The 12,203-nt window shown below is 41.9% G+C and overlaps 1 protein-coding gene across 3 annotated transcripts in view; it reads right to left on the bottom strand.

The window, feature by feature from the left end:
• Positions 1-2,067: 2,067 nt before the first annotated feature.
• Positions 2,068-12,203, bottom strand: part of ascc3 (activating signal cointegrator 1 complex subunit 3) — a 90,558-nt gene continuing 80,422 nt past the window's right edge. For all 3 annotated transcript variants that reach the window (XM_068332877.1, XM_068332878.1, XM_068332876.1), the window contains exons 31-42: positions 11,674-11,811; positions 11,024-11,144; positions 10,741-10,873; positions 9,898-10,023; positions 6,622-6,733; positions 6,300-6,434; positions 6,008-6,232; positions 4,241-4,392; positions 3,848-3,992; positions 3,472-3,678; positions 2,841-3,016; positions 2,068-2,762 (exon numbers count right to left, since the gene is read on the bottom strand). In XM_068332877.1, coding sequence (XP_068188978.1) covers positions 2,621-2,762; positions 2,841-3,016; positions 3,472-3,678; positions 3,848-3,992; positions 4,241-4,392; positions 6,008-6,232; positions 6,300-6,434; positions 6,622-6,733; positions 9,898-10,023; positions 10,741-10,873; positions 11,024-11,144; positions 11,674-11,811 — 1,812 coding nt within the window. In that variant the 3' untranslated portion in view covers positions 2,068-2,620. The remainder of the gene's footprint in view (positions 2,763-2,840; positions 3,017-3,471; positions 3,679-3,847; positions 3,993-4,240; positions 4,393-6,007; positions 6,233-6,299; positions 6,435-6,621; positions 6,734-9,897; positions 10,024-10,740; positions 10,874-11,023; positions 11,145-11,673; positions 11,812-12,203) is intronic.

The raw sequence follows: 12,203 nt of genomic DNA, 5'->3' as shown, positions 1-12,203 counted from the left end.
ACCGACACCAACGGTCCGGTAAAGTCTCCTCAGCACCGACATTCACATCACAAATGAGACTTCACGGACAGAGGCGGCCACAGGCTGAAGACCCGCCCACCGACGGATACTCTGCTCCTATTGGACCATCTGGCAGGAAGCTCGCCTTTCTATTGGTCACTGCTCCCGATGACCCTCACGGACGGTGGAGGCCCCAAAGCAGACAGAAGTCCCTCACATGTCGCGGTTTTCTGGACTCGAAATGTTCGGTTTGAAGTGGAATAAATTTTATTCTGGAAGGTAAAAAATAATTCAGTTGTTCCATCAGATGAACGAACGACTGCTGTCTAGAAGATATTTTACACTTGTTTCCAAATGCGTTTGTGCTGAAAGTTGAAATGTGTGAAGAGGTGTGTGTGTGTGTGTGTGTGTGTGTGTGTGTGTGTGTGTGTGTGTGTGTGTGTGTGTGTGTGTGTGTGTGTGTGTGTGTCTGTTACAGGTCCTTTACACTATGTATGTGCATATGAGTTACTAGAGTGTGCTTCTAATTTCCCTTCGGGGATCACAAAAGTATATAAAATAAAATAATATAATATAAAATGAAATGAAATAAAATAAAATAATATAAAATAAAATAAAATAAAATAAAATGTTATTTGTAGGTTTCCTGTATTATTATCAGTATTATCTGTAGAATACTTGATGTAGGTTACCAGTTGCTTCTATTAGATCCAGGAACAGAACTTGTCCTATACACTCCTACACTCCAGCAGAATCAACATGATTTGTGTTCAGCCTTTGTGGGGGCTCTAAACTCAGACCCCCCCCCCCCCACCACCACCAAGGAGAGCTCTCAGCCGGCTGGGTTCCATTCCTGTGTGCAGCATATTACCAGATGTCATGCTCCACTCTTTCTCCCTACTTCCTGTCCAACCCAAAAAGTTACCCCAACCAGCCTGAGCGTACAATTACCCCAACTAGATGGAATCAGTCAGGAGCTGGAATGAGGTTTTATGTCACCGTTTGTGCTCCGACTGATTTTTACATTCATCAGTTCATTCAGGTGAAGGACTTCAGTCTTTGCTTAGCATCGCTTTCAAGGAGGGGCTTGTGCATTTAAGGGCCGCGTACCATTCCTGAACTAATTTGGTCAAATAAATAATTTATAGATAAATAGTGATCTGACAGGGAGACCTACTACGAAATCTTTAATATGTAAATGATTGGAAGCAGTCTGTAGAGTATTAATTGTGTTTGACAGTTTCTGATAATTACACAATATTGATCATTATATTGAACAGATGAACTCAAAAATCCTTCATTGAAGACTTTAAATGTAGCAGGAAGATAAATTATTCTTATAATAGACTTTAAAGTACATTTTTTAAAGGCTCTCTTTATAAAATGGGTTCTCCGGAGCTTATAAACACAAACAGAAGGACTTTGCACACATTGAGCACAGAGCCAACTTCACCCCTAACTTCAAAGAGGGGCAAATACCCCCAAATCATTTTTGATTTAATTAATGAAAAAAAAAAGATTCAAATTATTAATATTTTAAATTATGATTATTATTATTATTATATAATATCATTATACCACTCTACCTCCCATTGCATGCTTACAGGCCCCCTAGTGTGTGGTTGTGTGTATTACAGGGGCCTGTAAACGCTAACATACATGCTAGCTACAGTAGTAGCATCATTACAGTCTGTTTAGAGCCCAGAACAAAACCATTAATATTTACCGATTTAAGTACCAGAAAATTTGATGACATTGTGAACAACATCTACATAATTTTAGAATTAGTTAAGTATTTACTCATAACATTAACTTGGGGCTTAATTAGCATGAACAATAATATTCCAAGCACACAAGTCCCTCTTGTGATGGTTGGGAACCACTGATCCATACCATCCAATAATCCCAGATTAACACATTGAGAGTCTAGTGGAGCCATGTTTGCTAATGCAAACCTATCTTGGAGTTCTACAGTCTCTACACTGTAGCTCACCAGCCTAGTGTATTATATAGAAGCAGTCAGTCAAAGTGGCGACAAGTGAAACAGGCAGACAGTTTTGGTGAGCTTTGAGTAATGAAGCCTTTATTTAGAAGCAAATGCATCTGATTTCCCAACGATTCACAATTTAATCCATCAAGTGTTGAACATTTCTGTTCTCAATAACAACGATGGTCAAAGACGGTGTTTCCAGCTGAGGAATGAGGATTATGCAGATTATGAAAATATTTATTTGACTAAACAGTTCTGTGATGTTGAATAAAATCTTTGTGGAGGAAAGAATGTTTTACACACCTGTACTAGAATGGTTTAAAGCTCTTCTTTGGACACAGTGTAACTACTGTATATCCGCCCTACCGAACCCTCATCCCATGATTTTGAATCCAAAGTCACAGTCACCGTGCAGCGTTCAAATTTAAACAAATGTGTGGAGGTGTTCCTCAGGGAGGCTGCATGACCCCCACAGGGGTCACGTGACCTCGTTCATGCGCAGCACGCTGACACCTGAACAGAGAGGCCTTCACCGCGTCCTCAGATACTGACGACTGTTTCTGCTCTCCACGGGAGACGGGACAGGTCACATGGTCCATCAGTGACGTCATGACGACCTTCGGCTGCCCCTCAGCTGAGGGCAGATCCCGGGTCGGACACCTCGGTGTTCACCTGAGCGGCGATGCTGGCAGGTGTGACGTTCAGGTGAATGTCGTACTGCTGGTCCAGACCCAGGTAGCTGTCGCTCAGCAGGTAGAGGGTGTAGATGCACCTGAGGCCAGAGGAGCAGCAGTCAGTCCAACCACTCTACAGGCAGCATGGGGGCTAATTCTAACCGTTTCTAGCTTACTTTCCGGTCTTCTCTGGCGTGAAGAAGGACAGAGACACCGTCGTGCGGCTGCGGACGAATCCAACCCGCTTGACGGCCAGTAGTTCCCTGCGATCGACTTCCCCGAAAATCAGGAACCATCCTTCATCCTTCGACTTTGGGAATCTTGGCGCCTGAGCTTTACTGTCCTGAGCCCTCTGAGAGACGAACAGACGTGTGGTTTAGGAACAGTCTGAACAATGAAAACAAACATACAAACATTCTAATATCGAACACATGCAACCGACGCTGTACAGTAGTGTACAGTCGTACTCTGACTAACGAGTATCTCAGATTACCAGTTATCTGAGATACAAGCCGTCGCTCTGTCCGTATTTTGGTTTGAAATACAAATGAAAATCTGAAAACTGATTTTTACCATGCAGGTAAAGTCTGAGTGATAAAAATGTTGTTGTTTTTTTAAATAATTTGGAGGGTTTGGGGCTTTTTTAGAGGCTGGAACTAAATAAAATGATTTTAGTTCTTTTAAATGGGGAAAATTCGGTTGAGAATCAGATGGACTGTCTTAGGAGTTTGGTGACAGAATGGATTAAACTGGGATCTCTCAGCACTGCTGTAGCTGTAGACAGACTGGTTCTGGTTTCATGCTGACCCTCTGCTGGCCCAGGTTGATGCGTCTCAGCGCCACCTGCAGGACGTATTCCTGATCAGCGTGAACGTCTAGCCAGCTCCTCTCCTGTCGTAGGTTTGCTCCTGTTGCAGGCAGACGACACTCCGTCTGCTCCTGGCTGTCCCCCCACCAGCCCTTCACCCCCATCTGGACCTCCAACACCGGGAGACGACTCAGGAACGACCACGACTTCCAGGGGAGGACACAGAGATGGACCAGAGAGAAAAGTTGAGTTGGACCATTTTGTGAAGTGACATCTAATCTAACCGGTTTACATCAACGTGAACCAGAGTTGTGCTTCCGTCTCCAGTGATGTCAGACTTCTAACAGCTGTTGTGTGACAGTGTGTGAATCCTACCTGGGCCATCTGATGTGACTGAAGTACTTTGCTGACAAAAGCAGAGAAAACACTTTCTTTTCCGTTGCAGGCATCAATCAAGTCAGGAAGTCCTTCGATTGGTTCACTAGAAGCGCCGCCGCCCCCCCCGTCCTGAGCTCTCCTCCTATAGAAGAAAGAAGACGGACATTATTGATCACGTCTCTTCAACCATTTTAATGAGTTAACACTGGATCCCTGAATGGAAATCCATACAACAGGCTTGAAACAACAACTCAAGTTTGTATTGATCCCTGACTCACTGTGTGTGTGACAGCGTGTGTGTTGGTGTGTGTGCGTGTGTGACAGCGTGTGTGTTGGTGTGTGTGCAGGAGGTAACTGCTGATGTGGGCTCTCGTAGCCACACTGGTTCACCTGAACAGGTAGAGGTGTTGTTGCTCCACGTGAGGCAGCGTCTGCAGTGACGAGTCGTCCAGCCAGCGGCCCTGAACGATCATCTGAACCAGGTTACAGATGCTGACGGCCGTCACCAGCCAACCCTCACTGGCTGCTACATCCAGCATCGCCTGAGGAGAATCAGCATGAGGGCAAAACATGAGGGAGGGAGGGGGGAGGGAGGGAGGAAGGAAGGAAGGAAGGAAGGAAGGAAAAAAGGAAGGAAGGAAAGAAAGGAGGGAAGGAAAAAAGGAAGGAACGAAGGAAGGAAGGAGAGAAGGAAGGAGGGAAGGAAAAAAGGAAGGATGGAAGGAAGGAAGGAAGGAAAAAAGGAAGGATGGAAGGAAAGAAGGAAGGAAGGCAGGAAGGAAGGAAGGAAGGAGGGAAGAAAAAAAGAAAGGAACGAAGGAAGGAAGGAAAGAAGGAAGGATGGAAGGAAAGAAGAAAGTAAGGAAGGAAGGAAGGAAGGAAAAAAGGAGGGAAGGAAAAAAGGAAGGATGGAAGGAAGGAAGGAAAGAAGGAAGGAAAGGAAGGAAGGATGGAAGGAAAGAAGGAAGGAAGGAAGGAAGGAAGGAAGGAAAAAAGGAGGGAAGGAAAAAAGGAAGGAATGAAGGAAGGAAGGAAAGATGGAAGGAAAGGAAGGAAGGAGGGAAGGAAAGAAGGAAGAAAGGAAACGAAGGAAGAAAAGAAGGAAAGAAGGAAGAAAGGGAGGAAGGAAGAAAAGAAGGAAAGAAGGAAGAAAGGGAGGAAGGAAGGAGGGAAGGAAGGAATGAAAGAAGGAAAAAAGGAAGGAAAAAAGGAAGATAGGAAGGATGGACAGAAGGAAGGAAAGAAAGAATTTTTTTTTGGGATTTTTGCAAAATCACTTTAACCACATTCAAACATTTTGCAATTTTACATTAGATGAAGCCCTAAAGTGATTCAGAAGAAGATTTTTAGCAAAAAACTTCAATCACATTTAGAACATTTTACAATTTTTCATTAGATGAAATTTCAAAAACACTAAACACTCAAAAACATTAAACACCAAGAAACAAAGGGAAATAGAATATAAAAATTAGTGCATTATAACAGGAAGTTTGAAAAAGTGAGTTGATCATCAACTAAAGTGCACAGGACATTTTTGTAACACCAGATGTTCCTAATGCTATTCAGGTCTTTTGTCAATTTATAGAAACCAAATTCTAGTTTTAAGCGACATCTGATGTTACAGCAGAAATCAGGAGCTGCTTCTGGAACAGTTTTGTTTTCAGTTCTCCTCTTCCTGGTCACAGAAATTGCGAGTTTTGCCTCCCCAGAAATGAAGGAAAGAAGGAAGGAAGGAAGGAAGGTGGTAGTTTGATGGTCTGGCAGTCAGCAGGATTCTGGTTGATAAACTGTGGGTGACTGTTTGCAGCTGAATTGTGTGTAAGTCATTATGTATTAAAACTCAGTCTCTATGGAGGTGTGTGTGCGAACAGCCAATCAGAAGCTGTTTGTGCGTGTCTCCAGCTGACTGACCCACGACAGAAAAAAATCATCTGACAAATGAAGCTGTCTCTGCAGGCAGCCAATAGAATGACAGGAAACAGTGACATACTGTATGTTATTTACATATAAACTAAATAATAAAATACAGACAGTAAATAAACATATATTATGTAAATAATATAGTATCCAACACACAGATCTATGAGTTATGAATCGATTGGATCATTATAATACTGTATTAAGTGTTTAGCAGCCCCCCCCCCCCGTTAACCCTACCTGACAGACTCTGATGGCGTTGTCCAGCACCGTCTTGGTGTCGGTGGTGTAGTCGCTGCAGGGCAGCGCGGCGTGGCTGAAGTGGGCCTGCAGCAGCAGGTGGGTCTTGGTGTGGGGGCTGTCGTAGGAGTGGGGGTTGAGCTGCAGGGGAAGCTGCTGGGCCAACTGGCCGTTCAGCTGGTCCTCGTTGTGTCTGACGGGCAGCTCAGAGTACTCCTCTGCGTCCTGAGCACAGGGAGGAACGCGTGAACTCTTGACGGAGTTCTCTCTCTGCTGATTGGCTGAAACTCACCGTCAGAACGGAGAGGAGCTCGACGGGGGTCATCTCGGCCCTCAGACGCTCCTTGAACATCCCAACGGTCTGGTGCTTCAGGTAGTAGTAGGAGGCGATGCGCCCGTAGGTCAGCGGCTCCACGCTCCGGTTGTCCTGCAGCAGCAATGGAACCAATGGTGACCTCACACGGAATAAATCTGCACCATTAGCAGCCACGGATTTATGCAAATTAAACGTACAAATAGATCAATACATTGATACTTTATTAATCCCGGAGGAAATTGCGAACAGCTAAACGTAATTCCACAGACATGTTGTGGTAAAAGATCGTCCGTCCCACCTCCTGTATCTCTATGCAGTAAGAACACTCCAGGTCACACAGGCTCTTCTCCACCAGGCCGGACAGGAACTTGTTGATGGTCTCATGGCCGACGTCCTCCAGACCATAATAACTGAGGAAAACAACACGACACAGACAAACATGAACCAAAGTACACACAAATGTAATCATGTATAGAAAATGACTTGATATAAAACAACTTACTCTCAAAACGACATCCCATAAAACAAGCTCATAAACACATTAAAAGCCGTGACTCACTACGATCACGCCTGAACACACACTGGACTCACTCTCCTGGGTAACAGATGCGTCTTCTCTTTTAAAGACTCCCAGTGGCGTTAATGGGAACAAATCTACAAAACCATGTTATATAAATATCGTTCCCAGATCCACGACTGTTAAGAACAAGTGGGATAAAAGTCAGAAACACAACTTATTGATTTATCGTATACTAGTTTTTATCCCAGTGTGTTTAAACCACACTTTATTCAGACAACTGTCCCCCTTTGGGTTTGATTTTATTTGCTCATTGTTACTTGTTGTGTGAAGGACAGACACTTCATTTACACTCCCTGAAGGAGACACAGGTATGTAGACAGATGATGTAGATTCCCGTGAGGGTCGAGCCTCATCCCAGACCCAACGGGGGAATGGTGAATCTGGCACCGGTGCATTGTGAGCAGCAGCTGAAACAAAGACCGACCCTCGGTGGCAAATGACTCCCAGAACAGACTATTACCTGAAATAAGACAACCAGCGGCCAAAATGGGTTCCATACTCCGCTCTGCCATGTAAGAGTTACCACATGAGGCCCAGCAGAAGTGTAATCACACACAATCTTCATTAGCACCAAACGCCAATATCTGAGTGTGTGACTGTGTGTGTGTGTGTGTGTGTGTGTACGAAGGAAACCAGGCATGGCTTCATTAGAGCTGGTGAAAACAGATGCAGGAGCCCTGAAGGTACGTGTGTGTGTGACTCCTGACGGCAGGACTGTAAATACGTCTTGGGCTGGTGGTGAAGCTGCTTATTAGCAGCGGTGGAGCTGTTTGAGAACCATCTGCTCTGTTAGGGATCCTGTCAGGACTTCATCTGAAGTCAGGAAATAAGACGCTAGAAATCCTGGCTGAAGCACAGATCAGAGATTCGATCACAGAATTGGTTTTGATTTTACACACACACACACACACACACACACACACACACACACACACACACACACACACACACACACACACACACACACATTTGTATGTATATTATTTTCTTATAGTGCAGAAAATTATATATTTATATGTTTATTTAAATTGTGCTTTAAAAAGTGGATTGGATATATATATATATATATATATATATATATATATATATATATATATATATATATATATATATATATATATATATATATGTATATATATATATATATATGTATATTCAAGGGTAACGAAGTGAAGCAAGGTGTTCAAAGGTTTAAGTCACTTCACTTTCATGATGTACAACAATATTTTGAGTGACGTCTCCCTGTGTTCTTTCAATCTTTTTAATGATACAAGCTGTTGTTTAAATAGATTAATAGATAATAGAAGTTTTGCATTGGTTTGTTTACAACAAAATGAAGTCAGTCACAATTACTCCACTAAATATTATTCTTTTTTTACCAGAGCGCTTACTCAAAATGTAGCTCAAAATTAAGCTCTAAGAACTATGATCGGTCCAGGGTTTTGAGAGGGAGGTACATAAAAATAACGTTCCTCAGTTCTTCATCTATGAAAATGTTCCTCCTGTTCAAAAACATTTTATATGTTAAAATCTTCACTAATGGATTTGGTTTTTTGAACCATATCCATCACAAAACCATATAATCTGTCAATTTCTGTTAAAAAAATGTCTAAAGGAATGTGTCTGCTGGGATAATTCAAGATAAAGCTCAGTTTTACTAGTTCTTACTAAAAATATAGCAAACAAATAAAAAAAGAAATGGTCGTGAACATGGATTCAAATTGTAAAAATAAATGAAGAGGTCTCTCAGTGGAACTTTATGTTAAAAAGAAAAGATGAATACAATTTGCCAGTGGAAGAGGAATATCACATTAAGCTCATTTGGTGGGTTTCTGCATAATGCTCTGACTCTGACAAATCACCCACTCCTCATATTACATTACAACCAAAGATATCTCCATGATCATTATTTAGAATCATTTATTTTGGAGTTAGATGTGAGGAGGATACATCATAGCTTCGCGTACGAGCTGGAAGCAGCGCCTGAGGGGGGGTTATGGCCACATTTAATGTGCATTTAATGGGAAGTATTTCTTCCATTCATATCAAGCCACATATTTTCCTCATGAAATTGTGAGTGCTGACTGTGTTTATTACTGAGCACATTTCACAGGTCTGTACTGGGAGCAGAGCCATCTGATTGAGTCACAGCCATTAGCATCACCTCCATTAACCTGGACACGGGGAGGCGGCCTGCAGATGTTTTATGGGCCCCCGGGGACCCCGGGGGTGTGGATCTGTGGAAGTCAAAGCCTAAAAGCAGCGCTGATAGATCGGCTGCGTAATGGTTCACATTCATGATGATGATGATGATGAAGACACGGAAAATTAAGAATGAATAAAAAATGAAGAATTATGTAATTGTAATCATGTGAATGAATGTGTGGATGTCAGGTTCAATGTGTGATTTCTTTTTTTAGAAATAAATCCAATTCAGCCAAAATGATCCTTAGGATAGTTTCCTATTGAGTCTGACTTTTGTTTGTCTTTCAAAGTGAAAATATTTAGTTTGATACTGAGCAAAATATAAATCTCTAAATATAAAATAAATCTATGATATAAATATATATATAATTATATAAACAGTATAATATAAATATAATATAAATATCATAATAATATTCAGATGGATTCAGAATAATATTATAACAGATAATAATATTATTTATAAAGATACATAAATAAATAAAAAATACTAAAAAATAATACTCAGAATAATATTCAGACTCAATAATATAAATCTCTGTTTATTTATGCCTTTCTATTTGTATATTCTTGATGGGTTATTTATTACTTTTCTATTTGGTGTTGGTACTACTTTGTGTGCTTTTTCTGTGTTTTTGTGTACTCACTGTGCTGTTTGTAGTGCGACGGAGAAATGGTCTCTACAGAAATGTCAGATGTTTGACTGAAGACCACATCATACCCCAAACACCCAAACTGTTCCTCTAAATGCTCTTGTTGGCGTAGATCTGCTGGTGGTGCGATTCTGACCTGGGGTTCATCACCAGCCGTCTGAAGAAGTACGTCCAGGTGATGTAGTCCATGGCATCCTGCTTGGAGGAGATGGTTCCTGCAGCGATCTCAGCATTCAGATGGTCTGACAGCACGCTGAGGAGGCTGGGGGGGGACAAACAGCAGAACCCATTAGGTCATACTGTGTGGAAACCCAGTCTTCTGTCAAAGAACCTACCGACCTTCTTTACTGACGTCTTGTTTCAGTCCAGTTTTACACAAAAAGTCCAGACTTTGATTCTTATTGTCACCAAAGATAGCCATTAAAATGTAAAGTCATTTATTAAAATGTTATTTCATCTCTTCTCATGGAGAACAAACTGGTGTCTTTGGGTGTTTTCCATTGATTTCACTGATTCCACATCAGATTGATCTCATCAATATCTGATACAAAAACCGGTCCTGTGTCAGTTTGAGAAACACATCCAGACATGGAACATGTTCTTATGGGCTGAGTGACTTTTAACCACAGACATTAAAAATTCAACAATAGGTTGAGATGGTTTTCTGAGACTCTGAGGAAACCTCCAGAGGAACCAGTTAGGAGGAGGTTCAATGGGGGAACCGACTACTATCTGGTTCCTTTTGGAGGGAACTGGTGGAACTGTTTCCAGTTTCACCAGTCCGTTTTTGGCCTCCACCAGTGTTTCCTCTGACTCCACCCCCTGATGAAGCAGGACAGAAACTGTCAAAAAAATATGTCGGTTTCAAACTGTTCAAATGTTGGTGCTCAGAGTTAGAATAAGTTGCTCAGTTGTCGTTGTAAAAGTCAACATCAGTGTTTGTGTTCAGTCCCAGAAGAACGGAACAGATCTCCCTCACCTGGATTCAACAGGAAACGGTTCGTAGATGAACTTCTTGTAAAAATCCTTCTTGATGTCGTGGACGAAGATCACCGCTTTGCCCTCGTCATCAAACTGAGGCCGACCTGCTCGCCCCATCATCTGCAGAACATCTAGACACACAGAGCATCGAGAACATCAGCTGATCGTTTTAAAACCGGTTTTATGAGTCAGTCTTTACGTCATAACAACCAGTATAACACATAACCGTGACAGAAATCTACCTTACACCAGTCACATTGTCATACATTACTGCTGTGTACCTGTGATGGGGTAGTCCACATAGCGCCTGGATTTACCATCATAGTACTCGGTTCCCTTGACAACCACCAGGTGAGCAGGGAAGTTCACCCCCCAGGCCAGAGTACTGGTGGCGATCAGCACCTGAGGACATTTGTACAGAATGACTGGATGAATACATGTGGAGTGAATGAAACCGTGGGCAGAGACCAGGATTTAATCTCACATTAAAATCCAATCTGAGACAGAACCAGTGTCTAATAGTCTGAATGAGATGACGTGTGTGTGTGTGTGTGTGTGTGTGTGTGTGTGTGTGTGTGTGTGTGTGTGTGAGACAGAGTGTGTGTGAACATGTGTTTAAATAGATTCTGGGTTGAAATGAGTGCAGCTGCTGAGGGATGGAGCGATACACAGATGACTCATCAATCTATAGCCAAAAAAAAAAAAGAGATGGATTGGATGAAGATGGATTATATGAGTCATGGTCAGACAGATTATTGATAACACAATGTTCTGTTTTCACAACATTAATATAACACTCCTTGGATTACGTGGCTTACAGAACTCTCAGCACCTATTCTGGACTAATTGTGAGTGGGTTTGCATTAAATTGTATTAGTTCCACTTGGACTACATAACAACACTGTGAAGCAGACACGGGTGGAACTCCTACCTGGATCTTACAGTTGACAAACAGCTCCTCCACTGTCCTCCTGTCCCTCTCATGGAGGCCTGCGTGATGCATCCCGATACCGAACGCCAGAGTCAGCTTCAGGTTGGAGTCCCTCACCGTGGCGATGATGTCCTCGATCTGCACAAACCAGAGCGAAGACAGACGTAAAGTCATCGATAAAACATCCACAGAGCATCGACCTCCGCAACACACCAAAAACAGGAGCGAGACTCCGTAAACACAACAAAGTAAATAGAATACTGCTCACTACTTATCACATTAAACAGATTTATATAGAAAACCATCACTTAATGCAGTTTAAAAGATTGGCTATTACGTTTAAACTTATAAAGATATATATTTATTGATATTTTACTTTAAACACAATCAAATCAATAGAATTGAGAAACTAGACATTTGTATTTTTTTAGAAAATTTTCTGAAAGTTTCATTTTTTGGCTTTTAAATTTGGATATTGATCCAGACTGAGAATAAATTATACGTACGTATTCTTAATTTGCCTTTGGGGA

The sequence above is a fragment of the Antennarius striatus genome, chromosome 14 (genome assembly GCF_040054535.1).
Source record: "Antennarius striatus isolate MH-2024 chromosome 14, ASM4005453v1, whole genome shotgun sequence".
NCBI lineage: Eukaryota > Metazoa > Chordata > Actinopteri > Lophiiformes > Antennariidae > Antennarius > Antennarius striatus.
This window is presented reverse-complemented; position numbering and strand designations above follow the sequence as displayed.